Source organism: Stigmatopora nigra, chromosome 16 (assembly GCF_051989575.1).
Source record: "Stigmatopora nigra isolate UIUO_SnigA chromosome 16, RoL_Snig_1.1, whole genome shotgun sequence".
NCBI lineage: Eukaryota > Metazoa > Chordata > Actinopteri > Syngnathiformes > Syngnathidae > Stigmatopora > Stigmatopora nigra.
Window position 1 is genome coordinate 2,063,980 of NC_135523.1, and position 16,255 is coordinate 2,080,234.

The window sequence follows — 16,255 nt, forward strand, 5'->3', positions numbered from 1 at the left end:
ATTTTCCTTTTTTTCCCCCTAAAAAAATGAGTAAAGAAAGGGAGCGTCCATAAATAGATGCCAGGAGGTCTTTCTTATCAGTTAGGCTGAAAACAATGCATGGTCGCTGGCGATGGACGTCGTCCATGTTGGGTCCAGTCATGCCAGCGACCTGTCAGGACAGGAAACTGGCTCCGTGGATAAAGTCAGTAAATGATAAACGCCATATTTAGTCACCTGGACCACGTCTATAGAAAGATGGAAACTAATAAAGTGTGTTGAGGGGAAAATGATTGACATTTGATGTCTCTTGTGAAACTGATGTTTGTCGTGATGAGTTTAAGGGGGGGGGGGTAGTGTGAATTCTATTCTAAGCAGAGATTTGCACTCCTCTTTTCCCACCCCCAATACACCTCAAACCCCCTTGCTTACCAGGCGTCAATCCCAAGAACAGGTGTTGAAGAGAGGGCGTGGCCTAAGAAGACAATTGTAATCCTTGTTGAGTACTTGAGAAAATGTCCGACCTGGAAAAAAGGGAAAAAAGTATTAATAAAAGTTTGTCATTTGAATTACAATGTCCACTAGAGTGGATATTTTAGTATTTGAATTTTTTTTCTTGGGCAAACCTAAGGAGCGGGGGCCCGATCTGGCCCATGGGTCATTTTGCAGGGTCCAAAAAATCCAGTTTTTGATTTCTGTGAAAAGAGGAAAAACATGATTGTCAAGGTTAAAATTTGTAAACATTACAGTCGAGTTGTGGATTTTTAATGAGATGTATTTTGGTGTCAATATGAAAAACAAGAGAGATTTCTCATAAAATTGCATTTTTTTATAGTACCAATAATATTACATAAAAAATATTTTTTTTCCTGATAAAAATGAGAAAATTTCTTGTCCAATGAACTAAAATGCTAGCGGCTAATGGACATTAGCTTAAGGACTTTTTAGCGCTGTTTTAAAGGGGGAGGAGTCTTTAATTCCCAAGGCGAGTATCAGAAAAATAAACCCTCATCTTCGTCTGCCAGTGAAGTAAACGACCCGAAAATAACGAGCGCCATCCCCGGAGGGCCGCGGTGGTTGGCGCACACTCCCCCGTATTCTTTAGCGAGGCGGACAACTTGTGCTGCCGCGCCAAGGACAGGAAGCGCTCGCCGAGGGGACAGGAAGCGCTCGCCGCCGCCGCCGCCGTTAGCCGAGGCCTGGAACTGAGATAATGCCATTGTGTAAGCCAGCCCGCTTGACCTCTCCCCGGAGCGTCCCCCCCCCCAGTCCCGCGGCCGGCGTCTCCCCAGGCACGGGGCGTTGGGATGGGAGGAGTCCGTCCGGGTGGGGGGGGGTTTTCCCCGACGCCAGACTTTACGACTTCTCCCGTCAGATAGACGGACGTTCCCAGAGACAGGCGCGTTCGGCGCCTGGTCGGCAAAATGGCCGATGACAGCATTACGGCGGGGATCGGCTCCCGTAAGGACCGGCGGGGTCGCGCTATAAGCGTCCCTCGTATTTCTGTCAACGATTTTTGACGGGGAGGGGGGCGATGATAAGTCGGCGAATGGGATTTTTGGTAAAGCGATGAACGATTCGCCACAATATGGCTGGGAGAAGAGGGGGCGTGGCCATAAATGGTCTCCGGAGAGGAAGGACGCCAGAGTTCAAGTGCGGCGAGATATGTCCAGAATGCTTCTGATTTAAACGGTAGCTGTCAAAGTGGGAAAGAATTAAGGTAGATGGATTAGAAAAGGATTTAAAAAATGCAGATAAATGCAATAGAGTCAATACAAAATGAAAATATATTTGGTAAAAGAGTCAATTATTTTGGGTGTGCAAAGTACATGGAGTTTTAAGTGTGGAAGATTAAAAAAAAAATAATAAAAATAAAAAATAAATTTTGGAGACAAGATAGGAAAAATAAAAGTATCTTAAGAATATTATATTAATAAATAAGAAAATATTCATAAACAACGACAAGAAAAACTTAATTGACCAAAAAAATACATGCACAAACATTAAAAATATCAAAGTAGACACTAATAAATGAATATATGATAACATTAGGAGGATAAAAAGTGCATTGCATGAAAATATTAGGTTTTGACTAGTCTTAATAAATATGTTTATATATAATGTTGATTAATATATCAGCACTAGAAATTGGACGTCCACCTTAGTCGATGGCAGCTATTCCAAATAGAGTAAAAGGAGGCGTTCCCTTTGAAACACCTTGCCGAGTTGAAACCGCGCCCCCTATTGAGCGTATCCTTATAAGCGCCCCCAACATGCACGCTGGCTCACTGCGACTTTATGGACGGGACTTGGCGATTTCTAACTTTAAAATAAGACAAACTATATAAAAAAAACCGTTTTGTTTTTCCTTTAAAAGAGGGATTAATAATAAGGGGTGTCGGGTGATTTGAAATGAGCAGTCCCGATGCGGGCTACGCCAGCGACGACCCGAACCAGGCAAGGTGCGCGATGTCGGCTATGATGCCCGGAATGGGAGCGTGTCAGTGGGCAGAGCCTCTCGCTCCTCTCGCTCCCCTCGCGGAGCCTAAAACCAAGAGCGAGGCGACCTCCGCTGGGGCCGGGGCTAACCACGGGAGAAGCGGAAAGAGCGAGCCGAGGATTCGGAGACCCATGAATGCGTTCATGGTGTGGGCCAAAGACGAGCGCAAACGACTGGCGCAGCAGAATCCCGATTTGCACAACGCCGAATTGAGCAAAATGTTGGGTAAGTCATTTAAGTTGTCACGTCATTTTTGGAGGGGGTTAAACTTGATTAATGGTGATTATTAGTCTAAAGTTTGTATTTAGGGGCACATGTATTATATAGGAATATTTGTATATAGGGTACATATATTAGTACAATATATTAAAAATACATATATATATGAAAACAAAAAATATTAACTAAAAATAATTTGAAAAAAAAGAATGACAGTGGCTTTTATTTCTATTTAGCGTTGCTTTCAAACCTATTTATGGTTGTAAAATTGAGTTATTATTCATAAAATGTTTAGAGTTTTTAATATATCTAAGCAAAATTTACATTGGAGTCTTTTGTACTTATTTACATTTTGAAATATTAATGTTGGTATAAACAGTTTAAGTTTTGGAGTGGAATCAAGTGTTTAATAATATATACATTCTATACATATATTTGTTGTTGTTTTTGGAGGTTGATTTGTGAGGGTTTGTGATATGAATACATAATGTCCCATATTAAGCCTTTTTTAAAGTTCCATTTGAAACAATTTAACACATTAAGAGTGCAATTAAGTCACATCTTCAATTACTAGTTACATGTTTTCATGATACAGAGTGCAATGTTATTCGATTTATTTTTGCTATATCTAAATAAATAAAAAAATAGGAAGAAAACGCACTTCCTTAAAGTTTAGTTGTCATTTTGTAGACAGTTATTTATCATTTGAAGCTATTTTTCCCATCAAAATGGCGCTGCCGGACACCCAAGTGAATCCCCTAAGCCCTTTGACTCACCCCAACAACCACTTGTGTGTGTCCCCCCCCCAGGCAAATCATGGAAATCCCTCCCCTTGCCGGACAAGCAACCGTTCGTGGAAGAGGCGGAGCGTCTCCGCGTCCAACACATGCAGGACCACCCCAACTACAAGTACCGACCCCGCAGGCGTAAGCAGGTGAAGCGGATTAAGCGGCTGGACTCGGGCTTCCTGCTACACGGGGGGCACGAGCGCCACCCCCCCGGGGACGGGGGCTACCGAGAGCACGCCGGCTTCCCTCAGATGCCTCAACAGCAGCCGACCGCGGGTCACTACCGGCCGGAGCCGCCATTGGCGCCGCCCTACCACGGCTACAGCCTCCCCACGCCCGATACGTCACCCCTGGACGCGGTGGACGCCGACTCCATGTTTTTCCCCTCCCAGGAGGACTGCCACATGATGTACGCCTACCACTCACAAGCCCCCGAGTACCAAAACCAGGAGGGTCTCCAACTCCAGCATCAAAACCAAAACATGCATCACTCTGGGGCCTCCTATCCACCAGGGGGCGCCAACCCATTGGCGGCGGCATACTACGGTCACCCCAAGCGGCATCTGGCCGTCGGACAGCTGTCCCCGCCCCCCGACTGCCACCCACACGGCGTCCCCGACAACGGCGAGCTGCTTTCCGAAGTGGACCGCAGCGAATTTGAGCAATACCTGAGTTCATCAGCGTCTAACTCATACGGCACCCCCGCGGGCCCCGACGGCCTAATCTCGTCAGTGTTGTCGGACGCCAGCACCGCCGTTTACTACTGTAGCTACAACAACTCTTAAAATATGGCGGAAAAACTTTCCAAGTTGAGACTACTGAAGGGTGAAAACACTGTTTTTTAAATTTTTAATTAGAATTTTCCTTATTTGGTCATTTTGTACAGTCACTCTTTTTAAGTCTTTATATTGAAACCAAAAGGTTTTTTTTTTTATACTTTTGCACTTTTGACTAATAAATTTTGCAAACAAATTGACAGTTTTCTGATCATTTATATGTTGGCTCTAAAAGCAAAATACGCTACGCAATGAATGCTAATGCTAAAAGCGCTAACGTGGAAAACGACCAAATTTAGATATTTTTGGGGATAATTTGTATGAACAAGGTGATAGAAAACTTAGAAGGCCGAATATAAAAAAGCGCTACGTTGCAAATGCTAACGCTAAAAGCACATAAGTCGTAATGTGGCTGTTTTCTTCCCACATTCTCCATTTTACGTCTATTTGTTTTTCCCTTTTCCCCGACCGGGAGGCCTTCACCAGGCCAGGAGGGGATACGTGACCTCGGCTTCCTGGCCTGGACGCTTCCAGGGGCTAAGTAATACATGTTTTCATTTTTTTTTAAACAAAACAACTACCCTAACACTACCACAAAACCCCCCAAAAAAGCATTGTCATGTGTAAAATCTGGAATTGTGAATTTTGGACATATTTCTAGGGGCCAAAAATAGTCTTTTAAAAGGAAAAGCTTCTACTCTGACAAGTTTGAACCATTACTCCCGTTTTAGCTTTTTGAGAGGAAACCCATCCCAGCTCAGAACCCCCCCCCCAAAAAGAGAATCCCATCTAATTGCCTTCAATACGTTGGACTCAAATGCGTCTAAACGACCGCATAACAAAAGGCTCAAGGACCCGATTGGGCCCCCCAGGCCGGCTCCAACGTGGGTGGGGGTCACCTGCATCAGAAACCTGAAACCTCATGTCATCTGCTAACTAATTACTTGGGGGATAATTAGCTAAGGACATTATCTGAAAGGATTTATTGTAAAAAAATAGCAGCAAAAATAGCCAATTTGCCAAATCTAACAACCAAATTAGCAAAAAAACTAAATCAAGCCACCCCAACCATACACTAAAAGTCAGAATAGTTATTATTATTATTTTTTTCCAGTAGCTGGAGACATGGCTACTAAAAATAGCGCCTGCTACCTGTCGGATTTAGCAGCGCACGCAATGCGGGCGATATTTTAACCCCCGTGCGGGCGTGATGGAAGCGAGAAGAAAATAAACCGGTGGTTAAATTTAGCCGGCATCACAAGTGTGGCCGCCGTCATGGCCGCCGCCGCCATAAAAGCGATCATTGGTGCGGCATGCGTACGGATTAGCGGGACGCACCCTCCGCTGCAGCTGTCCGCCAATCTACTATCAATGACTTAATCAGCTCCGACACCCCCCGCCGCCGCCACCTTCGTTAAACAAATGCACGCGTACCCTTCAACTGGTTGACCTTTACGCAGAAATGAGGGTAAATAATGGCGACTTGTTGACAAAGATGTGGTGGGTGCAATAGTGGTCCAACTCCAAATTAATTTATTTTAAAGATAAGTGTGTTTTAGCAATTGTGGTCCAAATCCAAATTGCGAGCTAAATAATTAATTTTTTACAAGACATTATGAGCTACATCAATTTGTCTATCAAACAGTAGAAATGGCGATTAAAAAATGTTTTGTGTGCTAAAGTGGTCTAAGTCCAGACTTTTAGCTAATTGATGCATTATTATTAAAGATGATTGGCATTATGAAATCAACTAAACGGCCAAGATTTTAATTAAAAAAATATTTATGCTAAAGTGGTCCAAGTCCAAATTAATTATTATTTTTCACTAAAAATGAGGAATAACATCAAGATATTGTGAATTAACTTACAACACCCAGATTTAAATTCCCAAAATATTTATGGCAAAGTGGTCTAAGTCCAAATGAATTTATTTTTACTTAAAATGGCGAATAAAATCAAGATATTGTGAATTAACTTACACCACCCATATCTAAATTCCCAAAAAATACTTATGGCAAAGTGGTCCAAGTCCAAATAAATTATTATTTTTCACTAAAAATGAGGAATAACATCAATATATTGTGAATTTACTTAAACCACCCAGATTTAACTTCCAAAAAATACTTCTGGCAAAGTGGTCTAACTCCAAATTAATTTCTTTTTTACTAAAAATGACAAATAACATCAAGATAATGTGAATTTACTTACACCACCCATATTTAATTTACCAAAAATATTTATGCCAAAGTGGTCCAAGTCCAAATCAATTTATTTTCACTAAAAATGACAAGATAGTGATTTTTTTGTGCAATATTGGTCTAAGTCAATCGTACAAAACCCTAATTTGACTTATATTACGCCTCCTGTAATTAGCTAGCAACTAACAACCAACTGGGATAGACTCCAGCACCCCTGAATGAAATAAACAAATAGACATCCCATAGTTTTAAACTTTCCTACATAGTGCACCACTTTTCTGACATTCCACCATTTGTCCAACAAACAGAAAACGCCGCAACCATTTTTTATTTTTTGCAAAAGTAGCAAAAAAAAATTGTCAACGTATTTCTTTTCCAGCCGCATAGCGACAGAACAATATTTCATTTTTTTTCTTCCCCATCATAACGCAGTGCTCCAAGCCATCGCCATCCCGAATCCCCCCGGCGACATTTTTTTTTCTGCCCGGCGACTAAGTAAAATGACTGCGGAGCTACGCTCCTTTTAGCTTCTTCTCCTAGCCGCTGGTCGGCACCCCCGGCGGACTATGGTGGCTTTTGAAGGCGCCGCTATTAAACAATGGGCGTGACTCAGGCGGAAAAAGGAAAACAATCGGTCGGGAGTGAATCGGGAGTCAAGGACGGCGAGATGGTGACGCCAAACATTACTCAAGTGGAGGCCTTATGACTTTCAGGGCAAAAGTTCAAAAGTTGTAACCCACTTTCCGACTACAATTTTTTAAAAAATTTAACATCACACGAGTGCAATGGTTCAACACTTATAGGTGGTCGATCTAATGGAACTGGGAAGACTGGGAGGTGTGTTTTTGTTGTGTTTTTGTGTGTGTGTGTGTGTGTGTGTGTGTGTGTGTGTGTGTGTGTGTGTGTGTGTGGCACCTGTCTCCACTTCCACTCCAAGTCCATGAAAGACGGTCTGGGAATATCCTGTCATCTTCGTCTCTGTCCGTCCCACAGGAAGTGTCCCTCTGTCAAATTGGCACCCTTGTTTTATTTTGGATGGCCGGTAGCACTTCCTTGAAAAAGGACAAAAACAAAACAATATTAGTCGAAATCAAGTACACACTTGCCATCTGGAGAATTCTTATGAGTTTATACCCCTAAAAAATAGGCAGGTCTGTTTTGTAAGGAAACTACCAATTAAAAACAGGCAAAACTTTTGTTTTATAGTAAAATTGTGAAAAATATGAAATATAACTGTAATAAAAAAGTTAAAAAAAATAGATGTATGTGTGTGTATATGTATGTGTGTATATATGTATGTGTGTGTGTATATGTATGTGTGTATATGTGTATATGTGTGTATATGTGTATATGTGTATATGTATGTGTGTATATGTGTATATGTGTATATGTATATGTGTATATGTATGTGTGTATATGTATGTCTATATGTATGTGTATATGTACATATATGTTTGTGTATGTGTATATATATGTATATGTGTGTATATGTATATATATATGTGTATATGTGTGTATATGTGTATATAAATATATGTATATATATATGTATAAGCATTTAGAAAATTGCTTAACGAAATGTTATGGAAATAAAAAAATATACAGAATTTAAAAACATAGTAAATACACATAATAAAGAGTATTTGAAGCGAATCCATGGTGAAAGCTCACTCCGTTAGAGAGCATCCAAGCATGAGGACAAAGTAGAAAGCCTAAAATAATAAACAGTCAATAAAGCAAAACAGTCAAAGTAAACAATAAAAAGCACGTGGAAAGTCAAACAATAGCGTAGAGACTCAAGTCTAGACACGTCTGGAGTCTTCGACCCAGGAAGCCGCTTCGTGTTTTTGCATTATCATAAACCTTGGAACAAAAAAAATAAAAAACAACAACAAAAAACTGAATCAAAGCATAAAATAGCAAACAGTCCACTTCCAGGATAGCCAACCACTTCCCCCCAAAAATTCTATATTTTTGGGAGCATTCTGACCTCAATTCTTACTTAATTTGAGTTGTACTACCAAATGGTACCGCCAGAGGGCAGCTAAACTACATTAGATGATTTCCCCTTTTATACAATGCTGTACTTAAATAAAATTAGCTTTCAAACAAGTAGTTTCTGAGCGACTATGTATACAAATATATCAATATATTAGAATTACTGCATAAAAAGACAATTTCCTTGATATATATGTCGACTTTACCCCAAAAAAAACATTCTTAATTCATATATATATACTTTAGGCTCCCATATTTTAGCCCCACCTTGAAAATCCTCATTATAATTTCATGATAACGTTAAAATATTCGTGCTAACATAACACTGCAGTCTAAAGGATGGAGAGAATGTCAAGACCCGGGCGATAATGCGTGCAGGGCGTCTGGTATTGTGTTACGTTGCGTGTAGGTAGCACGCATCGAGCGGACGCCATTCAGATGCATAAATCACTCCTCACCGTATTTATTGCATGGCGGCGAGCCTCTTTGATGATGTGGGGACGTTAAAAGCACGTTGACTGACGTTAGACTTCTAAAAATGGATGGAATTATTGTAGATGGACGCTTCACAAACAGCAACTGTTGAAAAAAAGAGTTCTAAAATGATTATTTTGCATTAAAAACATGACATTTAGGTTTTAAAGTGTGTGGAAATCCCGAAGTAAGTAAAACATGGGCATGTTTAAAGTATGTGTGAAGGGATTGGTCGCCTAATTGAATATTAGTACACTCCCTGAAGGAGTGCTGAGAGATTTATGGGGTGTTTATCTTTTGTAAGGCTATAAAAAAATAGAAAATTAAAAAAACTCGGCTGCAGCTGACGTCCTTGATCAAATATTTAATAACAATTTAAAATCCTGGATTAGGAGTGAGCGGTCGCCGTGCAGCTGGAAGGATTTCTAATTGAATTCCGGGGCAGCTGTGGTGAAAAAGTGGAGGGAAAAAAATAGGGAGGCGCTCCAGGAATTTCAAGACGTCGGCGACAAAGTTACGGTAGCGCCCGCGTGATTTGGTTCGCCGCGACAAGACGCCGCGGCAGCTGCGGGAGGAGACCGATTTAGATTGGAGCGCATTGCTTCCCATTAACAGCGGAGGTCGGAAGCTCGCGTGGCGCCAATTAGCCGAGGCGAGGGGGTAAAAATAGCGGCCTTTTTCACGTGTGGTCACGTCAGGGGAAAAAGGAATAAAAATAAAAATGAGAGCTTGACAGTGGGTGTCGGTTGGGAAGTTAGCATTAGCATTAGCTTAAGACATTTGTATTAATCGGTTGCAGACGATTGGACGTTCATGTTGTTAATGGTAGCTAATGAGTTAACGTTATGAGATAAAATGAGATTTTAAATACAGAATTTTGGGGAAAAATTTTGAGAATATTTTTAATAATAATAATTTTTATTGACATATTTATATTGTAATAAGTTTTAATTTCATTTAAATATCTCTAAAAAGTACATTTTAGTTAGTTAATTGAAATAAAAATGAAATATATTTTTGCTTATATTTCTTGAATAAAAATGCATGTATTTATATTTGTAATTGTTATAAATTATTTTCACATCTTTTAATGTTTTATTGCTTTTTTCAAAATGAAGCATGTACTTAATTTAAATTAATAATACCTTTAGTTTATTCCTTATTACAATTTTTTATATTATATTTCTATATACATCTAGATTTATTTCTATATGTGTATATATTTCTATATTTATACATATATTTGCATATATGTTTCTATATCTATATATATATATAGATTTATTTCTATATCTATTTGTATATATATATTTCTATATCTATATATATATATATCTAGATTTATATCTTTATCTGTATATATTTTTATATATATTTCTATATCTATATATATCTAGATTTATATCTTTATCTGTATATATTTTTATATATATTTCTATATCTATATATATCTAGATTTATATCTATATCTATTTGTATATATATTTCTATATCTATATATATCTAGATTTATATCTTTATCTGCATATATTTTTATATACATTTCTATATCTATATATATCTAGATTTATATCTTTATCTGTATATATTTTTATATATATTTCTATATCTATATATATCTAGATTTATATCTATATCTATTTGTGTATATATTTCTATATCTATATATATCTAGATTTATATCTTTATCTGTATCTATTTGTATATATATTTCTATATCTATATATATCTAGATGTATATCTTTATCTGTATATATTTTTATATATATTTCTATATCTATAAATATCTAGATTTATATCTATATCTATTTGAATATATATCTCTATATCTATATATATCTAGATTTATATCTTTATCTGTATATATTTTTATATATATTTCTATATCTATATATATTAGGGTTAAAAATTCCAATTGATGTACATAAGGGTTCAAATCGAAAATCCCTTTTTTGCTTCCTTGCCAACAAATTATGGATTTTAAACTTTGTTTGCGTGTCTAAATTTGGAGTCCAGAAAAAAAAATATTTTCAAGAGAATTTGAAGAATCCGCCAGCGATCGGCGAGCAGTGTTTGTCAGGATATATCTGTTGCTGCCTGTCTTATCTTTTCACTTGTGGAATGAGCTGGGCCCACCTACCTGTTTACTCTGGTGGGAGTGGGACGGGGAGTGGGACGGGGGAGGAGGGAGGGTCTCTTTCCTCCATTGTGAACCATCCGCAGCCCCCCTCCAAACTTCCCGTCTTGGAACTTCTTGCATTTTTCGTGGAGGGGGCTGCCACGCCATTCCTCGATTCTTTCCACGAGCACCTGGGTGTCGTAGCCCTTATCTGCCGTGGGGGGTTTCCTGCAAGAGAGGGGAGAGGGAGGCCATGTTAAAAAAATTAAGTGCACAGATGGAAGGGGTCAATGTAGATAAGATCGTTCCAGTTTAAAAAAAAATGGAGCTTGTTTTTAAGGAACTTCTTAAATGTTTCATCCAATAGTCGAGTAAACATCAAAATATTTCGATAATTATATAATTTAACTTAACCAAAAATATAAATTTGCATTGCATGAATAAAATCACAATTTAAAACTATTTCCATCTAAGCAACCAAATGCAAAGCATCACCATAACCATATTTTTTTAACATTATTTTTTTACTAAGCAACAAATGTAAATAGCCGGGTTTCTTTTTGGCATACCATTACGTAACGTGCCAAAATTGAGTGAGTTAACCATGACGTTTGCATTTTAAAATCCGCCCACTTGGCACTTGTCCAACTTTAATTCCCTCGAGAGTATTAAAAATAACACTTTTGCTTCTTCTAAGTGGACGTGTTTTCCTTATGGGTGATGATTCACTGGGCTCTGATTGGTTGGAATGTGTTTCTAAGGGTCTGGAGAGTGAAGAAGGCTTTAATCCAGATTATCAGATCTTGTCAACCAGATTAAATTGACTCAATAGTGCAAAAGTAGAAGTGCAAAAACTTGGGTTTTTAGACTCCAATACATTATTATTATCATTATTACTTAAAGGTACTTCATTAGAATACGTTTTAAAGGGAAAATGTTACAGTTCACGTGTTTGTAGGTGACGCCTACTGTACATACGTGAAGAGGATTGGCCGGGATGAAGGATTAGCAGTAGGTGAAGATTAAGGAAATTAGCCGCCATGGTGCACACACCCAAAAATAAACAGTTAGCGTTGAAGCTACGCAGGCAAAAGTTGGAATGTAGAACCTGGTTGTTTTTTCAGAACTTGGACTAAAAAAAAGGGAAAACAAACTGTTTGGATTTCAGGATGACTATTTAGGTGAGTTTTGGATTATTATCTTCATTTTTTGAAAGATTCTTAAAGACAATGCTCAAGTTTTGGTTTGTCCAATTTAGATTTTAAATTCTGAACATAATAACGATGATGTTTTAAGTACTTTTTAGAGTGGGTTGTTAAATTGTAGTTTTGTGTATAGGTGAAATTGTGTTTTTTGTAGTTTTATAGGCTTCTTTTCAAAGATTTTGATGTTTTAAAGAGTTGTTCTTGCTAAAATTACATTAAAAAAAATCTAATTTGCTAAGCAGTGCTAGTATTTTTAGCCCTGAGTAGGCCAAAGCCAATCAAAGCTGCGACCAGTCATGAATGGCTCCTCAAACTTATTGTAGGACTGCAAAATCTGCCAAAATTGGATAAACAAAGAGGAAAAATTGTTCACATTTTGGGTTAAATATTCAGAGTCAACATATGTCAACTCCAAAATATCTCCTGACTCATTATTCAACTGCCTTTCTTGGCAAGCCCTAAGAAGGAAATTACGTTAGTCTTGGCCCAACTCCCAAAAGCCCAATTAAGAATTCCCTTGGAGGTAAACAACGTATGCTCACTCAGATTGCCCGCCAACGACCAATCAAGTTTCCGCACTGTACCAAAGTTCTCTTCTGTTGCAGCCCCAAATCGCCAATGAACGAGTCGGGCCTACGTGGGGTCCCCCCGGACCAATGGTCGGGGAGCCCACACAACTTCAGCACCCCCCGTCACACCAGCGTCACCAACCCAGCTCCATCCAAGCGGGTTTGCTTCTACAAAAGTGGCGATCCTCAATTCGCCGGTTTGCGCGTGGTGGTCAACCAACGCACTTTTAAGACCTTCGAAGCCCTTTTGGATAGCTTATCCAAGAAGGTTCCCTTAGCTTTTGGGGTGAGGAACATCACCACGCCCAGAGGGATTCACGCCATCAACACGTTGGAGCAACTGGAGGACGGCAAGTCCTACATCTGCTCCGACAGTCGGAAAGTAAAGCCGGTCAACTTGGCGTTGGCTAGGAAGAAACCGGCGCCTTGGTATCACGCTAGGCCGGCTAGCTCTCGCCGGAGGACCTCACGGGGAGCAGGCGCCCCTCCAAAGATGGCGCCGGTACGCACGCCAAAGAGATTGTCAGTCTTCCGGAATGGAGACCCATCAATCCAACACACTGTGGTTCTCCAGAAACGGAGTGCCGCCACGTTTGAGTGGATTCTGGAATATATTTCAGAGTTGATGCAGTTCCAGGTGGTGAAGCTTCACACGGCCGATGGCAGACGCGTGAGTGTATTTTCTAACTTTTTACATTTACTCTTTTGGGAAAAAAGATGCGTGGCTGACCCATTTAGGGCTGACTTGGTTGGCACTGTAAATGGCCGGCCTATAAGGGGAAAGGCTTAAGCTTCTTGAGCATCCACTCTAATCCTTTGCATTGCATTCTGGGATGGTGCCAGGTAAGGTTTTGGCCAATGTCCAGGTGATAGACACCACCATTTTCTCAGTCATGGTTCTCCGGGAAGGTGGAATCTTGTCATGGTTTGTGAAAAAGTGAAAATTAACATTTTTCTTTTGCTCCTTGAAGGTGGAAGGGCTCCCTAGCTTGATTTTATGTTCCGGCGTGGTGGTAGCGGCGGGTAAAGAACCATTCAAGCCGGCCAATTACAACGCCCAGAGCTCACCGGGGTCCACCAGGCCGTCCGGCAACAGGATGAGCGTCAGGAGACTAAAGGCTTTGAACCGTGAGTCTAATTCACTCCAAGACAGTGGACCCTATGGTCACATGACCCTTGTAATCTAGCTATTGCGACGGGGGTAAAGCCTACCAATCTGCTGACATGATATCATACATAACACCCTAGATGACCTACATACATATTACTGCGTCTGTGTAGCCACTCAGACTAAACACAGTTCTAATTGGTCTTCTTTCTTCTTGGTCCAAAAGGAAAAAAGAAGTCCCCGTCTTACGGGTCCAAGTCCAGAAACTTCTCCACTTCCTCTGAGCGCTACATGGTGAACAAGATTCACAATTCCATGATGGAAAGCTCCTGTGACCTTCCGAGCCAGCCCGGGGACTCCGCCGAGTACGAACCGGGACCAGAGTACCGGGAGTGCGCACTGCCCAACGAAGAAGACATTGAAAAGTCCTTCAGGGTCAACCAGGATGGCAGTATGACGGTGGAGATGAGGGTACGCTTGACAGTCAAGGAGGAGGAGACCCTCCATTGGACGACGACATTGACTCGTTCCAGTGTGACCGGTTTGCCGGAGTCGGAGCAAGAAGTCTGTAGCGCCACATCGGATTTACTAGATCCAATCTCCTCAGATGAGACCATGAGTAAGGATAAAACCAAAGAAGACCATGATGAAGATCCGCCTTCACTCGGCAACGGGGTTTTAAGTCAAAGCAGCTATGAAGAAGACAGTGTCAAACTCCAGACAACACCAGAACAGAAACAAATGTCAAGAAAGCAAGCTTCCGTTGAAAGTATCGTCTCTGCTGGATCTCACTATTACCACGAAGCTACAGAAAATGGAGCCCTGGTGGAGCAGTACTGCGTAGTCCAACAAAGAAGTACTAGACCCATCCCTAAACCGAGACGTCTCAGCTCTTTGGATGCGAATAGCATGAACAACACAAATGGGTCATCGTGTAAATTGTCAGAAATTACTCACTTGGAATCCAGCGGGGAAGAAATCAAAGAAACGGTCTTGCATATTTATGAACAGCAAACCTGTCTGGATAATTATAACGCTAATGTGGGTACATTCAATAGACCCGGGACTTCAGAAACCGGACACTTGGGCGCTGAAGAGGACTACGAGCATGACTCTTGGGGACCCTCAATGGCGTCAGAGTCTGTAAGCGTCTGGAAGGCCAAGAACAAGCCAGACTTTCCTTCTCCTAGACGTAGCATGGTTCAAGCCAGGCAACGTCTAGACAAGTACCCCAAAAGTAAAGACTATCGACCAAAGTCAAGAAGAAAGGCTAAAGTGAAAAACAAAAGTGTCAGACGTCTCAGATCGCCTGGTAAACGGCGGAGAGAAAAGGCATCGGTCGAGGGTAAGAAACGTAAGAAGTCAACGCCATTATTCTCCAGCACGGGGTTTATCCGGAAGATTTATGGGAATAAAATGCAAGCTGCAAAAACTCCAACGAAGGTTAGGAGACGAAAGACCAAAAGCGCGGTAGGGAACGCTGTAGCCGAGAACAGAAAAACAGTCACTAAAAAGCAACCAAAAACAGTCCAAAATCCAAACCTAGACGAGGCAAGGCATATGTCAGTCCTCCGAAACGAGAACCATGACGTCAGCGAACAAATGTCCTTGCCTGCTTTTGACTCCTCTAGCTCAGTAGCTAACGAATACATCCAAAACTGGTTAAAGGAATCCCACTCAAATCAAACTGCTGCCAGCCAAACAAAGACCAACAGCACAGAAAACAGTGACATAACTACACAAACATCTCACGACGATGTACAGAGAACTTTAGTAAGACATAGAATCCAGTCATTGGAGAACAAGATGTCTCCACCAAACCATTTAGGTGGAGTAACCCCAACATTTCACCAAAACACCAAAAGAGAAACTCCCCCAAGCAGTGAAGGTGCAGGACTTGAGGAACCTTCTCCTGTTCTTTCAACGGATCTACCACAAGACGAAAGGACAGAAGAAGAGAATTGTGAAGATCGCGTGGCTCACAACCCAAGTTGCGTGCAGTCAGCAGGGAGCAGTGAAACATTGGATAATCACCCGCCATCTGCCGAGGCTTTACCGCATGCCCAGCACGTCATGAGAATGGCTCAACTGCTGGAAGCAGAAGTTCCTAAAGAGGAGGAATCACTTTCAAGATCTACTTCTATCAAAAGGGTGCCTTTGGTCAGTAATATGTCTCTGGAAAGGAAAATGTCACTGAGAAAATCTTGCATGGACCAGTTCACGGTATATAACAATGAAGAGAAACAGTCTTCACTTTTAGATCCAAAAAGCAGCTCTTGTACTTCTCCAAATAGTCTTCCCTCAGAAGAGAGATTGTCATCC

The 16,255-nt window shown here is 40.6% G+C and overlaps 1 protein-coding gene and 1 long non-coding RNA gene across 2 annotated transcripts; one reads left to right on the forward strand and one right to left on the reverse strand.

Annotated features, from left to right (window-relative positions):
* Window positions 1-603: 603 nt before the first annotated feature.
* LOC144209369 (uncharacterized) lies at window positions 604-9,024 on the reverse strand. Its single transcript, XR_013329102.1, has 3 exons — window positions 8,917-9,024; window positions 7,376-7,512; window positions 604-674 (listed from the first exon to the last, which is right to left on the reverse strand). It is a non-coding gene; the product is annotated as an uncharacterized LOC144209369 (long non-coding RNA).
* sox17 (SRY-box transcription factor 17) lies at window positions 2,261-4,458 on the forward strand. Its single transcript, XM_077735992.1, has 2 exons — window positions 2,261-2,704; window positions 3,508-4,458. Exons 1-2 carry the CDS (start codon window positions 2,392-2,394, stop codon window positions 4,269-4,271), a joined length of 1,077 nt encoding a protein of 358 aa, XP_077592118.1. The 5' UTR covers window positions 2,261-2,391; the 3' UTR covers window positions 4,272-4,458.
* Window positions 9,025-16,255: the final 7,231 nt, after the last annotated feature.

Bases quoted from the DNA above. Each gene is read 5' to 3' on its own strand.
- sox17 (XM_077735992.1), top strand. From the start codon at position 2,392: ATGAGCAGTCCCGATGCGGGCTACGCCAGCGACGACCCGAACCAGGCA. The intron at 2,705-3,507 runs GTAAGTCATTTA...TCCCCCCCCCAG, and splicing joins CGAATTGAGCAAAATGTTGG to GCAAATCATGGAAATCCCTC.